Source organism: Leiobunum rupestre, chromosome 8 (genome assembly GCF_980474605.1).
Source record: "Leiobunum rupestre chromosome 8, qqLeiRupe1.1.hap1, whole genome shotgun sequence".
Classification (NCBI taxonomy): Eukaryota; Metazoa; Arthropoda; class Arachnida; order Opiliones; family Sclerosomatidae; genus Leiobunum; species Leiobunum rupestre.
The window spans coordinates 581,517-603,797 of NC_143391.1; the positions used below are offsets into that span (position 1 = coordinate 581,517).

A 22,281-nucleotide genomic window follows, 5' to 3' on the forward strand; every position below is an offset into this window, starting at 1 on the left:
AAACTAGAAGAATGAGAGACACATTTACAAGATACCCTGAGCACTTATTTTGTGATGCTTCTTATTCTTTGAATTATTGTAAGATGCCTCTCTACGTGATAATAGTTGTGGATGGCAATCTTGTAAGCGAAATAATAGCATTTGCTCTAGTTTGTCGAGAAACAGGCGACTCGGTGAAACAAGTTTTTGAAGCACACGCTCTAAAAGATTGCTTTCCCAGTGCTATAATTGAGATCTGTCTATTTCACGTTCTTAAAGCTATGAAGTCAAAAATCCACTCGCTTAAATTGCCTAAGGTGGTCGAATTAGCTGCAAAAGAAAACGCCCAAAGATTAGCCTACTCGTTTACTGAAACAGTATTCATAGAAAATGTTAACAAAATGATTGGAGACAATTGGCTATCAATTAAGGAAATTTGGGTCCAGTGTTATAGACGGCAACATTTCAACTTAAGAGATACTACAAATAGTCGTCTGGAATCACTCAATCAAAAAATTAAGGGTGTGTGTCGGAAAAACGCTTCCCTGGATGAGTTTTACAGAGATTTGAAGCTTCTTTCCACCTACATTGAAAAACAAAATGATTTTGAGAAATTTAATTGCCTAACGAAGCGAAAATTTACCAAAATAACATTTAAAGAAAATGTCTCTGATGCAATCGAACTTATAAGAGAAATGTGTGTTCCTCAAATGGTAGATAAAATTACTGGACAATTTTTAATTGCAACGAACCAAGCAGAATGTATTCGTGTGGACAATACAACAAAAATGATTGTAAAACAAAAAACCACAATGACGCAATTTCAGATGGCATAACCTGTTCATGCGCTATATACCAGACTTGGAATTAGAGGGAGTCTTGGGGCCAATGGCTCTTAATAAAAATCAGTGGGCTCTTAAAATAAATCATTCGAACGGGGGTTGCGGGCCACCGGGGCTCTCAAGTTAATTAAAAAATATTTATTAAACATTTTACGGAAATTTCTGGAACATGATGTATACGCCGTTACAAATGATTATGTGTGATATTATAATATACTTGCTTGTTTTAAAGTTAATAAATGTTATGTAAGTAACGTAACCAATTTTTATTTTCCTATTTTCCGTACCTAATTTTAAATTTTTCCCCCAATCCCCCCCGCTTGGGCCAGTGGCTCTCAATAAAAATAAACTTAAGGGGGGTCGTAAAAAATATCACTATTTCCAAGTCTGCTAAATACTCTATGTACTCAATTGCAGTGAGAAAATACCTTAAAAAAGACTTATTTGACCCTGAAATGGTAACGCCAAGAATAAATAAAAAAAAAGTGGATTTAAACTATAACTTCTGAACCGGCACTTCACAATGAAACTGTATTTATTAGTAGTCACCCACGAAAATTGCCAACTTGTCGATCGTCACAGCAAAAATATTTGGACCTTTTGCCACACTTGAAAACTTTATGTGATGTGGCATCGACAACGAGCGAGAAAGAGTACCGAAAAAGAAAAAACCTAATTTCTGTAATTTCAAAAGCCTGGGCCCAAAACCTAGATGTCCAAGTTCTGGTTTCAGGGGAAATATTCGATGGTAGTAATGTTTTTGAAAAAAAGTAGCAGTCAACAAACAAAGAGTTTGAACAGTCCCTGTGACAGTGAAATTGATGAAACTGAGATTTACGATAGTGGGCGTGCCAAAATACAGCACATAGCTTGAAAAACAGGAGATTTAGACAGCGACCATGATAGTACAAATTCTAGTACCGAAAATACGGATATTTATAATTCTAGTCTATCGGGTCCAGAAAACCTTAAAAAAAATAATTCTAAGAGCAACCATGTTACTGGTACTAATAAAAATGTTACTGATCCTACTTCTCTATCACGTCAAGAACTGCTTAAACACAAGTCTCATGACCTCAACCATATTTGTCAAGACGCTTGTACCGAAAATCTAAATATTCAGCGTGCCAACCTTCCGTCTTTAGATTCGATAAAAACTAATGCTTTTGACCTCCATTTTGACGCTGAAAAAGTGCAGCTAGACGATGTTGATATTAGTAGTCAACCATTTCTCGGGAAAGAAAACTTTGAAAATTGTATTAATTTGGTTAAAGAACCATTAAAAAACAAAATTAGGGGAAAACCCAAAGGGGCCATTCAAACCATTATTGGCTTAAAAAAGAAAACAAAAACCTTTCAATTAACTGAAAACATTGATACGCCAATTTTAGATAGAAGGAACACGATACCACTAACGCCAATAATTGTAGCTGACTCCTGAAGTTCATTACCCGGCTGAAGATGGAAAGGAAATATACACGGACATAATTAATGCCATACAGATACTACTAAAACAAAAATTTAGTAATGTAAACGCCGGTTGGGTAATTTTAAATAGACTTAATATAACCACTGCAGGTCTTGGACGAATCCCATTCATCAAAAATAACATTGAAAACACTGGGTACTTCGTACAGATTTATCATATAGGAAGCCACTTTTTTGCGTTGGTGGCTTTTATGACGAATCTGTTGCTGATATTTCCGTATATGACTCACTCAACAATAAATGCCGTCTAAAACAAATAATTTCTTTAGTGAGCGCGCAATTTAAAAATACCAACGTTAACAAAATTAAAGTAAAGTTTGTGGAAGTAACATATCAAACAGAATTAGAATGTGGCACGCATGCTGTTGCCAATGCAATTAATTGTTGTATGAATATAAATCCTGGGTCCGTTCGTTACGACATTCATTTCATGAGAAAGCAATTGCACCAGATCTTAGAAGAAGAAAAAATAATGCAGTTTCCCTTGATATCTAAAAAACCGTATGATATAAAGGTTTACCATGAGAGTACTCATAAATTAGTCTATTGCGTTTGTCGAAAAACGTATAATGCTGCACGGGTGCAGTGTGGCATGTGCCATGAATGGTTTCATATTCAATGTATTTCTGCCGATAAACTTCCAGAAAATGAAAAAGAAGTTTGGCTATGTGAATTTAAATGTCAAGTTCCAACTGTCACTCTTTGAATAATTTGCTATTATAGGTTTATAATGCTTTAGTATATTTGTATAAGTAAATAAACCTTATTAAACTATTTTTAATGACGTTTCATATAGAAAGTTGTGTTAGTGTTTTTTTTTCGAATTTTGTCCTGTATCCAATCCCAACCCCCACCCCACTTACCACTTACTTAGCAATAGTTAGGGTAGCCGCTAAATGTGGCAGGGCTAGCCTCCACCCTCCCACGCGGTTTAAATTCCACAGTATCGCTGTTAAAAAGGACACCGTCGATGCAGGCTATAAATACTAGATTACTATTAATAACGAAACTGTTATTCATATACAATTACGTAGGGTAAAAGTTTTTTTTGGGTATAATTTTTTTATTTACTTCTGATCGTACGTTAAAATAGTACTACTAAAAAAATTCGTACAAACATCCCTTAAAAAAGTATAGCCCAAAAACCTGCTCCAACACCGAAAATACGTATAGTATCATAATATAATTAAAATAGCATCTCGATCTTTATAGTCTAACCCCAATTGGTTATTAAGAACGGTTTACAACAGACAGACAGACAATGAATAATCAAGGAAATACAGATTACCACTATTTATCGTAGTAATAAAAAATGGCGTTTTGAAATTTATAGACGACCCCTATTTATATCTTTAAAAATAATATACCCGAAAGAGACATTCAAATAATTACAGATGATGACTACTTTCCACCAAAATCGAGATATCATTCAATTTATTAATTTTAATTCTAATAACATTTACTATAAAAAGTTTCAACCTTTATAGATTTCCCTTAAAATGAAAGCCCCAAATTGCGGGGGTAAATAGTCTGATTCGCGCGGCGAAGACTACTTCCCCTCAAAACCGGTATATCATTTATTTTGGCGGGAAAACAGCCGGTTAAGATGATGATACTATTTACCCTCTAATATCGGGGCTTCGTTCTGGTTGGGGTAAAATAGCTTTGTCCGCGCGGTTGGAGATATTTTCCCCCGACATTGAATGAGCCCCCAAAGTTGGGGATAAATAGCAACTGCCGCGCGGAACAAGTTACTTACCATCGACTCCGACTTTCGGGGGTAAATAGCCCGGTCCGCGCAGTTGTTGCTATTTACCCCCAGAAGTTGGGGGTAAATAGCCAGGATCCGAGCCTCTACTATTTCCCCCCAAAAGTTGGGGGTAAATAGTTACAGACTATTTACCCCCTAAAGTCGGGGTTAAATAGCAACGGCCCATAACTTTTACCAGAAAGTGCAATAAAATCATGACTGATTATCACGTTAGCAATGAACTTGTCCCACGAACTGAAACGTTAAAGGACCTTGGAACTTTGCTCGACCGGGGCCTCTATTTCAAGGAGCAGATTTCATCGGTAGCAGGTCGATCGCGACTTGTTTTTGGTGTACTTCGATTGGTGCGGACACTGAAATCAATTAAAAGCTTTCGGAACTTATATCTAAGCCTAGTGCGCACTAAACTGACTCACTGTCATGGGGCGGTTGTGCTCACTACCTATTCGACAAAATTGAGGGTGTGCAACGAAAGTTCATAGAACTTGCCCACACCTATTTCTTAAACAACAAACCTTACATTTATACATATCTACTTAACCCTTTTAAGATTGGAAACAATTGAGTCATACTTAGATAAACGCGAAAATATTTTCCTATTGAAGCAAATTAAAAGATCAAATATAATTATACGAACCCAATATTTAAATTATCATGTACCCAACCATAGCACCCGTCAAAAAATAACATTTCATAAATCCAAACCTATTTCCCCCATTTTACGCATGCAAAAGACATGCAATAAGTACGATAGCCAAAGAGACATATTATCTTGTATATACTCATTAATTCTCAAACTTGTTTAAATTCGCTCTGTCAAACTGTTATTGCTATAACCATATGTTTTTGTACATTATTCAATCCAGTGTATTGACTTGTTGGTACATTTGGTACTGTTGCTGTACACTATAAATAAAGATTTTCATTTCTTTGAGAACTCGATGATTGGTAGCACAGCTTTTTGAGCCAAGTGCTATCAGTTGTCATTGTTTATTAAAGATGACAAAGCGATCACCCCGGTTAAGTGCTTGCCTACGTCGTGACCTTTTTAGCGAGGAAAACTGCATCCTTCGTTATGACAATTTCACCAGTACAAACTGCTTATAAAATTTGTTATGGCTTTGCAATGTCACCTCATAACGAAAAAATGCTATGAAAATAAAATAAAATTTGATATTTGTTATATTTCAAAGAGTGATTTCCCATCTTTTTAACCACAGCTCTATCCAACGTCTTTCGAGTATTTGACAGTAGGAAAGTGTTTTTCTCTGGTTTTGGCTTAAATTAAGGTCGTTTTTCTTAAATTTTTAAATTTAGTTTATAAAGAAAGAAATGTTATATGTATTATCAATTCTATTTCAATTTGAAACCGTAGAAAATTTATATTTCACTAGAATAGACACCAGGGCTGCCTGATAAAATAAACTAATTAAAAATTGTAAGAAATAACCATAATCTCCATCGGTAGGGTGGTTTGGCCCTATTTGTAGCTAATTTGAGCCATGCAGATAATCTGGTATTTTACCAACAATCCGAATTGTGTACATAAGCCAAACTATTGAAAGTTTCAAAATTTGAATAAGTGAATAGCGGTGGAAAAGGAAATATACCAACAGTTCAATTAAGAAAGAGCAATCTTGGACTGCGATGCAATGTATGATAAGACATAAAACGGAGTAAAATTAATAATTTAGGTGTTCAAAAACCTATTAAAAATTTTGTTTATTTCAACATGGATGTCTTTTACTGTTTCAAAATCTTTTATTGCTACGGATAAATCATAAATTCTTGTATATATATGAAATAATAATTATTGTTTCGCATTTATCATAACTTGTTTGGAAATAAATAATGTAAACTATTTATTCCTATATATTTACGCGTCATAACATTGAAAACACTAAATGATGTTGATAAAGCTAGTAGGCGAGCCTGTTTGGAGATATTTTCTGCTGCCTGTGGGCATCCCGCTGATTTGCGCCTGTTCATCTCACCTCTCTAGCTTCGCCAGACAATCAACCATTACAGTAAAGCCATTGCGTTAATGTCAGGTGTCACTGACTAATTTCTAGAGGTTCAATTGACTTACTCGTGTCACAAGTTAGCAATGACACTGTTTTTGACCATCGCCTTTGCTACGAATTTACGATCGACCATTTTAATTACATTCGATTTTATTTATAAACGGGCCTATATGTCCTTGAAATGTTTATTTATATTAGATAAGTTAATCTATAATGTGATCTAATTTTAAAAGTAAAACAATCACATGTTCTTGCGCACAAGCATAAAAGCAAATCAGGGGGCTCAATTCTGAGGCTATCGTTAAGGTAGCGACAAAAATTCTGGCGATAGGCGAAACGACAATCTGTAAGCGACAATTTCTTAACGGGAATGAAATTGGTATTCTAAGACGTGTCTCGTTACGGCAGTGTTATGAGAGAGAGGCTAACGACAGAAATTTTTAGTCACGTGCTTCCGCTCTTGCTAGAGCCAATAGCGACGCATCGTTCATCCTTCATAGCAGCAGACGGTATTAATGTTTTATTCTACAGAGGTTAGGCTTAAGCTGTAAGCCTTGGTTACCACTAGCGCGCGTGACGACGCGTTTCTCGGCTTTAACACAATCATAACGTTTGTAAAGAAAAATACATTATGACGTGCGCTAGTGTAAACCAAGCTTTAGACGTAGAAGAAGTAGAAAAAGTGTTCATTGTGAATAATAAACGTGCAAAAAATTCCTAGTTGAGTATTTGGTAAATATTTTCATCTTACTTCACCAAAATTCATTGGAACCGATGCTTTTATAAACATAATCAAATGGTAAAAGTAACTGTTTGTTGTTATTACACCCGAGGGGAATAATTTATAAGTGTTATAATTTACTTGACTATGATATAGTTTAGATATATTAATCTTGTAAGTTAATAATAGTTTTTAATATTCACTGGTATTGCCAGTGTATTGGTTTCTAATAAACTCTCACCAAGCCTATCACAATGAGTATACGTTATTTTTTACCGTAAATAAACGCTTAAATCTATACTCATCTTATTCAAATGGTTGAGCTCGATATCGTATTACTTTTTGAAGTTATAAATCACGATTATTTTTAATTTCCTGTGCTAAATCTCAAATTTCATGTCTCGAAAATATCGCCATCTTTAAAAAAAATTGTCGCCCGTGGCTCTAACTACAACTTTTTTGTCGTTAGAATTAACGACAATTTTAGGTTTCTTCTGACGACAACTTTCTTAACGAGAGCCTTAGAATTGCATTTTTTCTCGCTAGCGACAATTTTCAAAGTTAACGAGGATTTTCTCCCGTTAACTTCCTTACCTATAATCTCAGAATTGAGCCCCAGGACATCTGAATGGTCATGCAACAGTTCCACCTCGACCTACCCACCTCTGAGGAAACTCGGCATCAAGAGATGCTCTTACCCGAAGGCTTAAATAAGGGGATGGGCCGTCATGCATAAACCACATTCTTTGTCTTACTGCTAGTGGTACGTCTTCAAGCAGGAATGGTTAAGTGTCTATAGAAAGTTTAAGTACACTCACCAGTTAGTCTTGGTCATAGAAAATAAGGTTATGTTTAATGGTTGCCAACAATTCCGCACCAGACGTTGATTCTAAACTGCCCTATATGTGACCCAACTGTAGTCGCGTGCGGATTTTCTAGTTTTCACTCATGACGATTATGAAAATTGAAGTTTCCGGCAGGGGAAAAATTATCTCCGTCAGAAACGAGGAACGTACTAAACCGATTGACGTTGTTAGTATGCTCAAGAAACCTTTAACCAAATTCGACTCGTTTTATATAATCGGCCTCATTTAAACATTGAATTTTTTGTAAATACAACGGTTGGTACTGGTTTCCTCGAAGGATATGCCAGACAAGATTATCTTGAGCCTGTGTCAACCGCCGTGAACGTTTTTCGTTTTGGACGTTGTCTTTGAGGAAAGTGCTCCTGATACAAGCGCTTCCACCGCATTCCTATTAGCGAGTCCATTCATAAAATGTATATCACCTTACTCTGAATTCGGGAAGTACGCCATAGCATAACAAATTTAAGATACGAAATGTGAATTTAATCATGGCAAATAAGAGCCTCGTTCCTTACAAAACAACTATTAGAACATGCGTTGTACACGCTAAAAAAGGTTGGGTTAAATATTTTGGGTAAAATTTATTTCTACCCAGTTTGAGTTAATGTTAACCCATTTTTGGTTGATCTAAAACTTTTGGGTTATTTTAAAAAGGGTTATGTGTTTGGGTTATTTCTCTGGTTTGTCTTATTGCCCAACTGGGGTTCAATGTACCCAAAAACTAGTAACACTCCATAATGTCGGCTGCTAAACGTTCTGATTGTTTGAATGTTGAGTTATTATTGGTTCATTTAACGTTTACGCGCTAAATAGTCGAAACTAAAATTTTTCATTCTAGAGTTTTCCAGGAACGTTTGAGTTTTAGGCCCACAAAACAACCATAAACTGAGCTGTCGGCACTAAAATAACAGACGTAATTAAATTGTAATTTTAAATTATTCTTCTTTAAGTTATAAGCAGTATGAACTTAGATATTTTAAAACATTGCATTATGTTCTTAACTAAATTTTATGAATTTCCTATACGTAATAAGTTTAGGCTTGGTTTGTTTATTGTGTTAACCAATGTTTGGAAGTAAAAAACATGTTAAGTTTTCGTTAGGTCTATTTGTTTAACAATATAAGCTTATTTGAATACTAAATGATAATTGGTTGGAAGTTCTCGAAATTAATGACCGCAATTACTATATTGTAATATCACCAATAGTCATTTATGTGTTCAGTTTACAGGCAATTAATTACTTAACGAGTTTCGTACTATAAGCATCTACTTGAAAAATGCTTTTGAAACTTTGTATTGACGAACCAAACATTCGTGCATATGACAAGCCAAAAATTTGAGGGAAAGGCAAAACTGATATTTTTTCTGGACAGAAATATGGTTCTGTATTTTGGATAGTATGAGTGGAATTGGTGCAATTTAGAACTTGACACATTTCTGGAAAAATTACAACATATTTTAGTGAATCAGAGAAATATAGCTAATTTTTAAAACATTTTTAGTTTTTCTTCTTGAAGTTATGGATAGGATGAGTGGAATTTTGACCTTTACCAGTTAATATATAACAGATTTCTGAATCAGAGAAATTACCAGATTTTCCAAACAATTTTGGTTTTTATCTTGAAGTTATGGATAGGATGAGTTAAATTGGTAGAATTTTGACCTACACGAGTTAATATCTAACAGATTTTGGGAAAAGTTCAAACTTATTTTAGCGAAACAGATAAATATAGCTAATTTTCAAAATATTTTTTATTTGTATCTTGAATTGTGGATTGGATGAGTGGAATTGGTGGAATTTTGACCTATACGAGTTAATATATAAAAGATTTTTGGAAAAGTTAAACCTTATTTTAGCGAAACAGAGAAATATAGCTAAGTTTCAAAACATTTTTGATTTGTATCTTGAATTGTGGAATTGGTGGAATTTTGAGCTAAACGAGTTAATATATAACAGATTTTTGGAAAAGTTAAAACTTATTTTAGCGAAACAGAGAAATATAGCTAATTATCAAAACATTTTTGATTTGTATCTTGAATTGTGGATTGGATGAGTGGAATTGGTGGAATTTTGATCTATACGAGTTAATATATAACAGATTTTTGGTAAAGTTAAAACTTATTTTTGCGAAACAGAGAAATATAGCTAATTTTCAAAACATTTGTGATTTGTATCTTGAAGTTGTGGATAGGAGGTCATTTTAAAAAGGTCTAAGTCACTCTGTGAAGAACAGTGAGGCTTCTGTATGACAGTGGTATACAATCAAGGTTGCAAATTAAAAATTTTAGTTTTCAATAAACGATTATTAAATGTCTTCACGAAATAAAAGATATTATGGAGAGCTGCAAATGGCTGAGTAGTTCATTACCATTGAATATAGTTTAATAGTAACCCATTTAGTCTGTATTATTCGGCAAAGGCCATTTATAAATTATTTGGGTTAAATGTAGATTTTGGCCAATTTTTATATTTTACCAAAGTGTTTGGGCAAATGTAACTGCCCAATAAATTGGGTTATTTTAGCCCATTATTTTGGGGATTTTCCTAAATACCCAAATTTTTGGTGAGTATTTAATGAGACCATTAATAACACAAGCCAACTACATTCAGTGTACAAGCATTCGGAAAATAGACAAAGAGATAAGCTAGATATTTTCCAAAATGCTTCACAAGGTCTTAAATTTCTACTTACTTCTGGTCTTACAAGAATAAAGACACATAAATCAATATTTCATTTTTTTTAATAGACTTAGTCGCTTAGATACACCTTATTGTTAAAACGTAGCTATCTTCTTCCATTTTAATAACGCACTTTTGATTTTGTTTTATTTTTTATCGAAAAATGAAACCAATACGAAGTTAAAGGAAACAGTTGGGTTCAAGGAATAATAGAAACTGCACATTTACTCGTGTTTGAACGTTTTGGAGACTTATTTTGGACGGCCAATTACTCTGATACAGTTCAATTAAGGAAAAATTATCTTGGGACCTTTTTTTAATCCTTGTTACCCAAAAAAACGCCAGCATATTTGTGCCAGACTTCTCTGAAACTCCCTGTATAGCTTCACTTATAAAAATTAACTTGGATTGAATGAAACTAGCGAAATAACTTTGATTTATTTAGGGCTCTGAACAAATAGGTATTGAGAAATACTTTAATAGATAAATCACGGTATTCGGGCAGAAAAATGCTTGTGTGGAAAGTAATAATGAAACCACTTATTTATTAGCTGACACTGTGAAATATTTATAGAAATAGGTCCCTTTTAAGCATTAAATGCAAATGTATTCATAGACTAAAAAACGGAGTACATTTTGATAATTATAAGTTTTCCCTAACAAAATTTATACTGAAAAGTGAAAACTAGTAAAGCGCATGCTGACATTAACATAATAACTAAAGCTAAAGATAAGATTACATCATAGAACTCTTAGAGTGTCAGTGTTTAATGTTTCTGTACTTTACTCCAAGTGGATTAAAAACAATAAGTTGAGTAGTAAACTTAGCTCTTATAACCAAGCTACGCGCTTTACCCCTGTAAGATAACTTATGACTGTCATTTCAGATACCCAATTTACTTTTTAGTTATCGCGAGACCATTAGAGCTGTATTTCAATACAATCAGTTAAATAATGGTTCTGACAATGACAAGCCCCTGGATGAAACAATGGTATGATAAATGTTAAATTTTAAAGGTCTACATATCTACCATAGCAGGTTGATAATAACATTAAAAAATGTAGTACAAAAGATAATCCATGTCCAAATACTTAATCATTTTCTTAGATAAAAATATAATTAGTAAGCTGTTGGTCAAGGCTAACAAATATTCATTATAAGAAAAAAAACCTTTTAGCTGAAAGCTCTTTGCATTTTATTGCCGGTAAAAAGGGAAACAAGATATTTGAAACCAGACGTCAGGTGGGATGTATTATTTTGAATTGTTGGTAGTGGTAAAATACAATGGTGATATCAATATTTTAATATTTATTATTTTTTACAAATAAGCATTTATTTATACAAAAACGTAGAAAACCAGTACTTTCGATTCTTTTCGAAAGATAAAACTTATGTTCATTTTACAGGTTCAGGTGTTTTCATAAAAATAACGATGCAATGAATAAGAAGAATAAAATATGTTCGGCCATTAACTTCTGAAGCAAATTGTTGGCTTTATTTAACTAAGGTCTAAATTATTTTTTGTTCTCGGTTTATAAGAAATCTGTCTTTGAATAATGATAAAGACAATGTTCTTATGGAGTTAGAATGCTAAACATGATTTCTTCAATTAATGATGAACTTTTGTGAGGGGCTTTGACAATATCATACATGGGCGAGCGCCAGCGCAATGGCGAATTAGAATAGATTCTAGCGTACCCTTTTCGAAGACTTTTTCGTATGGAAAACCCTTTGAAAGTGATGATTTGTCATTTTTGGTAATATTTTCTGCCCGTTAGAAATCTCAAAACTGTTCAGAGTAATATTTTGATTCACCTTTTCGTTCCTTTATAAGAGATCCTTAACATCGCCGAACGCAAACAAAAACTAAAAATTTAGCAAGTTTTTGTATCATGTTAATTAGGTATTAACTTCAAATCTGTTCAAGATACATTTCTAATTTATACCTTTAATTATTTTAAAGAAATTATTTTCTATCGGGATTTTAAAATCTTATGATTTACGATGTTATAATCTCCATAAAAAATAGGTTTTTACATTCCCATCAAGCTTTGAACACTTCTTAACACGTTAAAACTAATTAAATAAAATTTACTTTATTTGCGGTAGAGATATTAAATATTAAAATTTGACGCTTCGTTTGTTTCCTGATTTAATTAACATCCACTTTTATAGAATAATTAAGATGAAAAATAAAAGTGGTTAAGCGGAAATGTTTTTCAATCATTTTGCCTTAATTAAGGTTGCGAGGTTTTATTTTCATTAAATAAAAGGTGTTATTTTAAACATTTTCCTTCTATCGAGGAGTTGGTTTTCCCTAGTGGGAGATTTTTTATAATCAATTAGATTAACCGAGTTGGACTCCGCCTCATCTCAAAATTTTTACCCAAACACTTAACTACTCGTCTCTGGCTCAAATAACGAAAAACGTTGTTCATGCTCAGCTCAGACTCAAGTTTAAATTAACTTAAGAAGGCTCAATATAACGAGACACGACTCAATAAAATGTTTGACTCAACATATTTTAATTAACATTAAATTTTACACTTCAGTTCGTATACGTTTCACGCTGCTACTTATTTTTCTAGTTGTAACTTTAATAGCGGAAATCTTATGTACATCAACATTCTTTCAAGTTGCGTAGGAGTTAGCGAGGAGTGTCTACCACGTTGCAAAGCACCGGCTGTAGAAAACATACGTTCACAATCCCCTGAACTTGCAGGAATAGCGATAAGCCTTCTTGCCATTTCAGACAATACTTTGTACCGCGGGACATTCACTGTCCAATTCTTTAACGACGCTGTCATTCCCAAAGACATTTAAGAAGGAATTTCTTTTCCGTATAAGTACTGATTCACCTATAGAAGTAATTTGAATGAGATATATATCTATCGAATATGAGGTAATTATGTTTTATCAGGGCCGTTTTAAGGCATGGGCTAAATGGGCTACAGCCCGGGGCCCCCAGCCAGTTTACAGGCCCCGGAATGGCCATCCATACAGCCCTTACTCTAGGGATAAGGGTTTAATTGGTTATATATTATTTATATATATTCAAAATAAATCATATTTCTTTGCAATTGCTTTAAGTTTCGGTCCTCAATGTGCGTGTTTACGAAAAATTACAATAATCTTATTACAATAATAATAGCACTTATAAAATTTTCACCTTAAAACATTCTTAGTTTTTGATAGGGATTCAGTAGTGATGCTAGAATGTAATTTATGTTGCGAAGGAATGGCTTAAACCTTTTTGCCATTTCCGAGAGTTAATGATCCTTCGGGTCTGGAAACAATGTTGTACTTGAAATTGAATAGATTTCCTCAAATGTAGATATCAAAATACGAAATTCGAGGTAGGAAAATCTCCCTGCAATAAATCAGTCGCTGTCCGAATTGGCTTCGAAAGTGCCACCAAATCTCTAACTTTGGTTCTTGTGAAATTTGTTGGTAGCTTGAGTTGTTTCTTACTACTACTTGGGCATGTAGAGTGGTATTCCAAAAGCAATTGTTGGACTGCAGTCTAAAAATAAGAAAAAAAATATTTTTTCAAAATAACAAAATAGAAATAAAGAAAAAATTTCCATCTACCAATCGTTAATAGGCTAAATTTTCACTATTTCATCGAGTAGCGCCAGGAAGGAAAACCTCTTTCTTCGCAATAGCTTAAAGTTTCTGTCCCAAATGTGCCTGCTTACGAAAAATACAATAATTTATTAAGTTAGTTGCCTCTGAGTCTGAATTAACAGCCAGCTGAACAGTATAGGAACAGCTACGCATTATATCTATAGCGGGTTCTTCAATAGATAAGTTTTTATTAATTAAATTCAGCTCATCAACTGTAATTTAAATTGCGGGTTATCTTATGAAACTACATGTATTTGCTAGTTAACAAAACTCTTTAAAATAATTTTTATTTTCCATTGGCCCATATCCCCAACCAGAGAAGATAGGCGCTTGGAAAATTTATCCTTTTAAAAGGCTGTGACTTTTTGACCCGGCACTTTCATTTTTATTTTTGTTTCCTTAGATTCGTTTCAATTATCATCTTTTTAATTTGTTTGACTATTTCTTCAACCGTTTGTTTGGTTGCAAAATGTATAAAGGCCAAAGTCGCTTTCTCAATTTCCCAACCTTCAGACAGAAAATGACATCTTACCCCAAGTACGCCATCTCTACATCCGCTTGTCCATATGTCAAGCGTAATATGTGAGCATTTTTCTGCGATACCTTTTAGCTTTGCTCCTTTGGTAAACTCTTCTTGTCAAATGCATCTCTTGAATCTCGTGAAACTGAAGCTCAGCTTTGCATTTGTATTTCAGGGAGTAATCTTTAAATGAACGATGCCCGGAATGCCAAGCCCTCCGTGGAGTTAATAGGAAGTCCATCAACACAAACTACGTCTTATACCACTTATTTCCATTCGGGGACTATTTAGCTCGTGCACTGATGTCTTTAACTAATCTGTTGATGTGCAAACGACAAAGTACTCCATACTCGGTGTATCTCCCGAAATAATTTCTTTGGAAGACTAATTTGTAAATTTTAGGCCTTTATCTTTATGCCTAATCTATAATAGTATTACAAAATTAAAATTTTATTTCATAGTAATAAATTAAAAGAATGGTATATCTAACTTCAAATGACGCTTGAAATTGAATAGCTTTTTTCTTTGTTTAGGAGTAGCACAATAATTGCAATAAAGCACAATTGTTTTAGATTCTTTTCCATTTATTAACTTATTTCCTTTGTTTGTATGATGGTCTTTTAATAAGCGCAACCAGTTTAGTTTTGTATTGATAAAATTGCCCGTCAGACATCTTTCAATATCTGCATTTTTAACAGTTTCAACTTCCGTGTCAGTTACATCTACGTCCATTTCTTAATAAATTTCAAGCCCAAGTGGCTCAATATCGACAATACGAATGTTTTTATCATTTTGAAAACTCGCGTTTTTGGTACTCTTAAAGCCTGTTTTATCGCTATGAGACATTGTAGTCTTTTTCAACTCCTTAACCGCAATAGCACCCTTAGTCCCATCTGCTCTTCTCTTGGCGCTTTTATTTTAATTTAAAGAAGGGGGTGCACTGTTGGGGCGTTTGAAAATTTCTAGAAGTGATTTTTGTCCTTGGAGGTTGGGAGTATTTTACTTTTGGCCTTAGAATGATCATCAACTGCTGCTGGGAAATCTGTTTGCTTGTCACTTGAACAAGGCTCTGAATTAGGACTGCTTATCGATTTCGAAATGTATTCATCTTCGCTAAGGTCGTTATACCTATAATCATCGTTTTCGGAATTGAGACTCACACTTCTACTAACAGGGCCTTCGTTATCCATTTCACTTCTTCTGCGATATATATTATTTAAAAATTGATAGAAATCATATTCAAATCTAGAAATTAAATCATTTTACTGTGAAACTAATAATTTAGAGCTATCGCCTATTTTCAATTTTAGCACAAATAAGTAGTAGTTAATAAAAACCACCTATGCACTATTATGCAGTTCACGTATTTTAATTAAAAGTAGATATATAAAGTTAAAGTATTTAAGGTTAGCTAAAATGCTAATAAAAAGTTTTAAATTAAATTTAAATATGTTTAAATATAATTAAACATTTGTATATAAATTTAAATATAATTAAATGTGTGTATATAAATTTAATAATAATTAAACGTTTGTAAAACTTTGTTTTTTAATTGAAATTTACTAAAGAGGGAAACTGTACAAATTAGGAAAAAATCCTAGGCTTAGGAGACTTATCAAAGCCAGCGTTGCAAATGAATGCACGCCCGGGTGGCACGATCGGCGGGAAATTAAACCAATTTTTTTTAAAGTCGAACGTGTGGGAAGGCTACGAGCAGTTTACCTTGTGTGTGGCACTGCTGGGCTAGAATTAAAAAAGTTGGAGTCACGATAGCGTTTGGTCGAGCAAATAGTTTTCACCAAAGACTATATATAATTTCACACTGAAGCCAATTTTGGTAGTATCATAACGAACCAGCTATTTACGATTTCAATAAAATTAATTGATGCTGATCGGGATACTACTTCGTCTTTAACCCGTAATGGAGGCATTCGTTTAACAGCCGGCTAAAGTACCTGACAAATTTGTCTGCAACTAGACGAGTTTTGCCATTGTGTTTTGAAACGCTCAAGGTGAAAAAAAAACATCTAGCCAATACTTGCAAATATTTGTGCTCTTCATTTATTTAATCATTTTTAATATCGTTCTCGTAAAACGATGTCACATTTATTTCGTCAAATGATAAGACGGTCAGCTTCTCCATCTACGAGAGTTTGGTTTGTTGACTTCATCAATGGAAAAGAAACCTTTTCTCGGATCTATTTGGGAAGCGTAACTTTGCAGAGTTGATATTCCAGGCAAAAAAATATTCCGCTGCTCTCTTATATACGCTCTTTAACTTAAATGACGAAGAGCGAAATTGTTTGCGATGTCTTCACGGTCGCAGTTCACTGTGTTCTTCCTCAAGAGCATTTAAATTAAACTCTTTTCTAAAGAGCGCATATATTTTCATGTTTTAAATTATAACCTAGATAGATGGCGGTACACGTTTCTTCTTCTCCCACGTCTTCAAAGTTGTTCAAGTTTCCACCAAGTAAAGCTACTTATACTTTTGAAATTAGTTCCTTTACCGTAGTGCATCTTTATCGTTTTTTTAATTAAATTTTGCATCATATATATATATCTAATTTTAAAACTTCACTTTCACCCCAATTGAAATAAAACCTCTTCTTCAGCCAGCCTTAAGTTCTTGAGCTACATCCTACGTAAATTCTGTACTATTGTCCTCGTAAACTTTACTTCGCGAATAACATTCAAAAACGCTTTCACTCGCAGTTCAGTGAAGCGTAACTTTATCCGTGGTTCTGCGGTAGAACGCTCACCTCTCGTGCAAGAGGGCTCGGGTTCGAATCCCGGCCGGTTAAAAAATTATACTACACCCAATGACAAAAGGCGCTTTTGGAAAAACCTTTTCCCTGATTCTAAGAAACTGGGTACGCAGTGATTACCCTTTGGCTCGAAAATGCGAACGCGTTCGCAGGCCTCACAGACAGACCCACAGACAAACAGACAGGGTGGTTGTATAACCCCTTCTAGGGTACAAAGTCCCCTCGGAGAGGTAACAAGTTGGCAAGCCAAAATATACCTCTCCTCGGAAGAATAGTCCCTAGTGCTATTAATTTCTTGAGATAACCCTTAAAGATATATCTCCGCAATTTAGAGTTACTTGTTAAAAATGTTATCCCAGTTCTATCCCGCCCGGTATAAAATTTTAATTATAATTAAAATAATTGAGACGAAACGACCAATTTTAATTTATTCAGAATATCAGAAGTTAAGTAGTTACAACAGTGAGTTAGACGTACTATAACAATGCACAATTATATTAAACCCTATTTACGGTACAAGTTTGTCAGTTGAATAAAATACAAAGCAAATTTTAATGAAAGATATATCTACAGAGGGTATTATAACGACCGTTCGCTTTTTGGTTTATAATTTTAACGGAATCAGGCTGATTTTAATTAAACAATAGTTTATCGAAATTTTGTTAAAAGAATATTCCCTAAGGCCGCGCGATAAATTTACGAGAATTATTTCCCGTCGCCGTTATATCGACAATTTAGTTGATTCGGGATTGCCAGAACTTTAATGTTGTGGGCGAGTGATTAGAAAATCAAATGGCAACCAGAATTATGCAAAATTATAAATGTTTATTTTTATTCAGAACAGTCTATGGAACGTTCTAGATTTAACTTTCATCAATAACCCAACAATATATATCCCTCCTACGTAATTGTACAGAACTGGTACTCAAGTGTCTAAGACTAGATTTGTCTTAGTTCATCGTGATTGAAAAATAAACCAAAACATACCTACACTTAAGTAAATATCATTAATTATACTGAGTAATTTTAACTAAATTCCAACTACCTTACTATAAACTATTGTCTTAAATAACAGCTGAGAGCTGTTCGCTACTAATTACTTCCAATCTACTTAATTAGCTTCACAGGTTGAGTTGATAATTTCAAAGGTATAATTAGGTTATTCCAATTCAAAAAATAAAAACAATCAATTTTATCTTACAGCTGACTAGAGTTAGTTCACAATTACTTTAATACTTTCAGTCTTAAACACGCACTGTTCATACATTTAAGTCAATTCGCTCAGGTTCCAAACGCGAAACACAATTTAACTCTTTCCTTGACCGAAGACCGAAAATACTAATTAAAACCGCAAAGTTACCGTATAACTTTTGACCGACACCAGGACCCCGTCCTGTAGTAGTTCGTCTGACAGCTTAGAACTAAGAAAGACTAAATCTTCCATTTTGACGGCAACGGCTTTATATACGTTTATTTGGCGTTTTTTAGACCCGTCAAGATTTGATTAAAGTTCGAAAAATTGAAGATATTATATTGTTTACCCGGTTTGATTGATAGTTCTCCACACGGTGGCGCTATATTATTACTTTGATATAGTTTCCGCGGGAGTTTTGAATAATTATCATTCAATTAACAATATATACAGTGATTGTATTAATCCGTTTAGTAAAAAAACGCCCCTTATCATAATTGTTCCTTTACTTGAATATTTTCCCTAAGGAAGTCAATGGCTCGGCGGTGAACTATTCGCATTGTAACAATGCGACCCGAGTTCAATTCCTGATCGCGATCAAATTTTACATTAAAATACTAAAATATTTAATTAAATATAAGATTAATATAATCTATAAATATTTAATTAAATATAAGACTAATGTAATCTATAAATATTTAATTAAATATAAGATTAATATAATCTATAAATATTTAATTAAATATAAGACTAATGTAATCTATAAATATTTAATTAAATATAAGATTAATATAACCTATAAATATTTAATTTTATATAACATTAATATCATTTATAAATATTTAATTAAATATAAGATTAATATAATTTATAAATATTTAATGAAATATAAGATTAATATTATTTATAAATATTTAATTAAATATAAGATTGATTTAATTTATAAATATTTAAAATGATGCAGAATAAATTATAGTACCTAACGTTATAACTTTGTAGAGGATATTCGCCAAAGCTGTTTTTTAGAAAAACACCGTAAATTAACAAGCGTTGGTGGCTGAGTGGTTAGAGTACATCTCTTGCACGAGGCAGACCCGGGTTCGATTCCCGGCCGGCGCCAAAAAATCGCAAAATGATACTAAGACGAATACCGTGTACAACTGGTGGAAACCCTACCATTGGACGTTGAGAGGTAGCATTACACTCAGCACTCGGTCCGTCCCAAAGTCATTAAGAAGAAGTTGGAGAGAAAACGCCCATACAAACACAACAGACTCAACATCCACAACAAGCATAACACAAACTCAACACCCACAACAGTCACAACACGAACTCAACACCCACAACAGTCACAACACGAACTCAACATTCACGACCTACAACATAACAATAACGAAATATCCGGTGAACGTTGACGAAACAAGACCAACCAAACACAACCGCAAATCAATCCGTTAACGCTCACCGTCACACGGTGGTTTTGCCAATCCTTCGAGAAACTGAGTACGCAGTTATTACACTTTGCACCGAAAATTCGCAGGCCTGACAGACAGACCCACAAACAGACACGGTGGTTGTATAACCCCTCCTAAGGGACATAGTCCCCTCGGAGAGGTAAAAATGTGCAAAACTTATAAAAAGAACATAATTTTTCGTTTTTATTGCCCATTCTACTCTTTTCGAAGTCTTTTGAAAGTAATGAATTTTACGTATTCTATTTAAAGATTTATTTGTTTTATTGAATATAATTTAGAAAGTTTATATCACCATTGTATTTTTTGAGTTATTAACGATACCATAGTCGTTTTTAAAAACGTTTCACACAAATCAGAAAATTTGTTTAATAAATTTTAATATTAATTCAATATAAAAAGTTTTGCTAATCTTGAGGCTCATCATTATTAATACAAGTCTATTTCAAAGCAGTGTTAAACGTAACAAAGAGAAGTGAACAGTTGATCTTAGCACCAGTGGTCCGTAACGTTATATTTCCTTCTTTGCATTAATATTGTTCAAAGGTAATCAAGATTTTATAAACAATCAGTAACTTTATAGAACTACAAAAGTATATTTTATAAATTGCATAACATGCATTAAGATTTTACATTTCATTATACAGAAAATGATGTTCAAATACTTGGTATTTCTTTTGGTATGCCAATATCTGTTTCTTAACACGAATGGAGCGCCGAAATTCGAAGAGTGTAAGATAAAAAATATTTTGTGATTAAATTTTGGATCAAAGCTGGAAAAATCATAAATTTCATAAGTTTTCACGCTGCGGCAAAACGTTTCGCGGAAAATAAAAAAAACTTCCATAGATATAAATATCTGATTAAACGTGCACAGTTTACGCCCAAAGGTTATTCGTTGACCAAAATTGAGATCTAATTCTAATCTATAAAAACTGAAAAGATAAATATTGATCCAACCACATACAACAAAATTATATATTAAGAAAATGATGCTTAGTAACCTTCCGTTTCCCTACCCTGTGTTAGCAATTTCAGCATCAAACGGAATCGCCGTTCTGGCAATTTAAACATTGCCCGAAAACGGCTTTTAGTGTTCTACCATATTCTTGCTATTGACAACAAAATCAGATATTGATTTCGTTCGGATCTTGGACTTAATTTTTACAAATCAACTATTGACGAAAATTATTTAGCAACATATACAATTTCAACATTTTACGAGCAAGCCACCACAATAAAATACTTAAAATTAGTATTTCATTATCAACATTTTTGTTTTTCATTAATTTCTTTTAATTCTTTTTTATATATCTATTTGGAATCAGTGTGCGACTTTCAGGTGAAAGATGTATGCAAAGACATACCTTGTGGCACAAATAAAACCGGCGGATGCTACAACTACAATGATTGTAATACCAACACCGATGGTCGGTGTCAAAGGCGGTGCCTTTGTCCATACACAGAAGAGTTCAAGTTATACTGCATTCATGCTGCCAAGAACAATTGTCCTCGAGAGTGTATGGATTACTTCAAAACATTAAATGATCAGGATGGAAAGGGTACGACTTGGAAAGGCATGTTCAAATGTATCGAATGAAGTGATTAAAAACTACTATTGAAACTTTGTGTTTGAAATGTCACATTTTTCGGGTGCAAGACATTGGGTTGAAACTGTGGGAGAGGAGGTTTCTAAGAACGTTTTGTTTAAAGCGTCTGTTTTGAATGTAAATTTGGGGCGATCGGCCGTCAAGGAAAATCGCAGACTCGCGTATTATGGATTTATTCAAACTGCTATCGGAACAACTCAATGTAGCTGATACTTAAAGGAGATATATTTCTAAATAATCTAAAAAAAAATTAAATCTGATTCGAAATATCCATGCGTAATTGATTTAAGAAATAAATCTTAAAATAATACGATTAAATATTTATATATTTAAGTCATGAGTTTTAATTCCGTACAATTTAAAAACAAACGATTAAAAAAAGACTGACCAACTATTGCAGTAAGTAGATAAGAGACAGTCCAATTTATTTTACTTCCAAACTTATTTTAAGCCACCATTTATCCTTTAATAATTACATATATTAAGATATATAATGTCGCGATTTCAAAGCGAAAAAAGGTTAAAGTAAGGGTATCTCGTTTGATAAGGAAAGCCAAGTGTCTCATATTTAATAAAATTGTACGCTTCTTACACAGTGAATAAACTGTATTAGTTCGAATTAACAAATTATTTTTTGTGGAGGTGATAAAAGAAGCTTGCTTATGTAAAGCTGATAATTTAAGAAGGGTTTGAGAACCGAAGAGGAAATAATAATAATTA

General features: G+C 33.4%; 1 protein-coding gene across 1 annotated transcript; it reads left to right on the top strand.

The window, feature by feature from the left end:
- The first annotated feature begins 20,376 nt into the window (after positions 1-20,376).
- On the top strand, positions 20,377-21,575 carry LOC149931631 (uncharacterized). Its single transcript, XM_090155931.1, has 3 exons — positions 20,377-20,497; positions 20,599-20,683; positions 21,280-21,575. Exons 2-3 carry the CDS (start codon positions 20,602-20,604, stop codon positions 21,549-21,551), a joined length of 354 nt encoding a protein of 117 aa, XP_090012057.1. The 5' UTR covers positions 20,377-20,497; positions 20,599-20,601; the 3' UTR covers positions 21,552-21,575.
- The last annotated feature ends 706 nt before the right edge of the window (positions 21,576-22,281 follow it).

Excerpts from the sequence above, each read along its gene's own strand:
- LOC149931631 (XM_090155931.1), top strand. The coding sequence starts at position 20,602 with ATGATGTTCAAATACTTGGTATTTCTTTTGGTATGCCAATATCTGTTT. Across the intron at positions 20,684-21,279 it reads AGCGCCGAAATTCGAAGAGT|TGTGCGACTTTCAGGTGAAA; the intron begins GTAAGATAAAAA and ends ATTTGGAATCAG.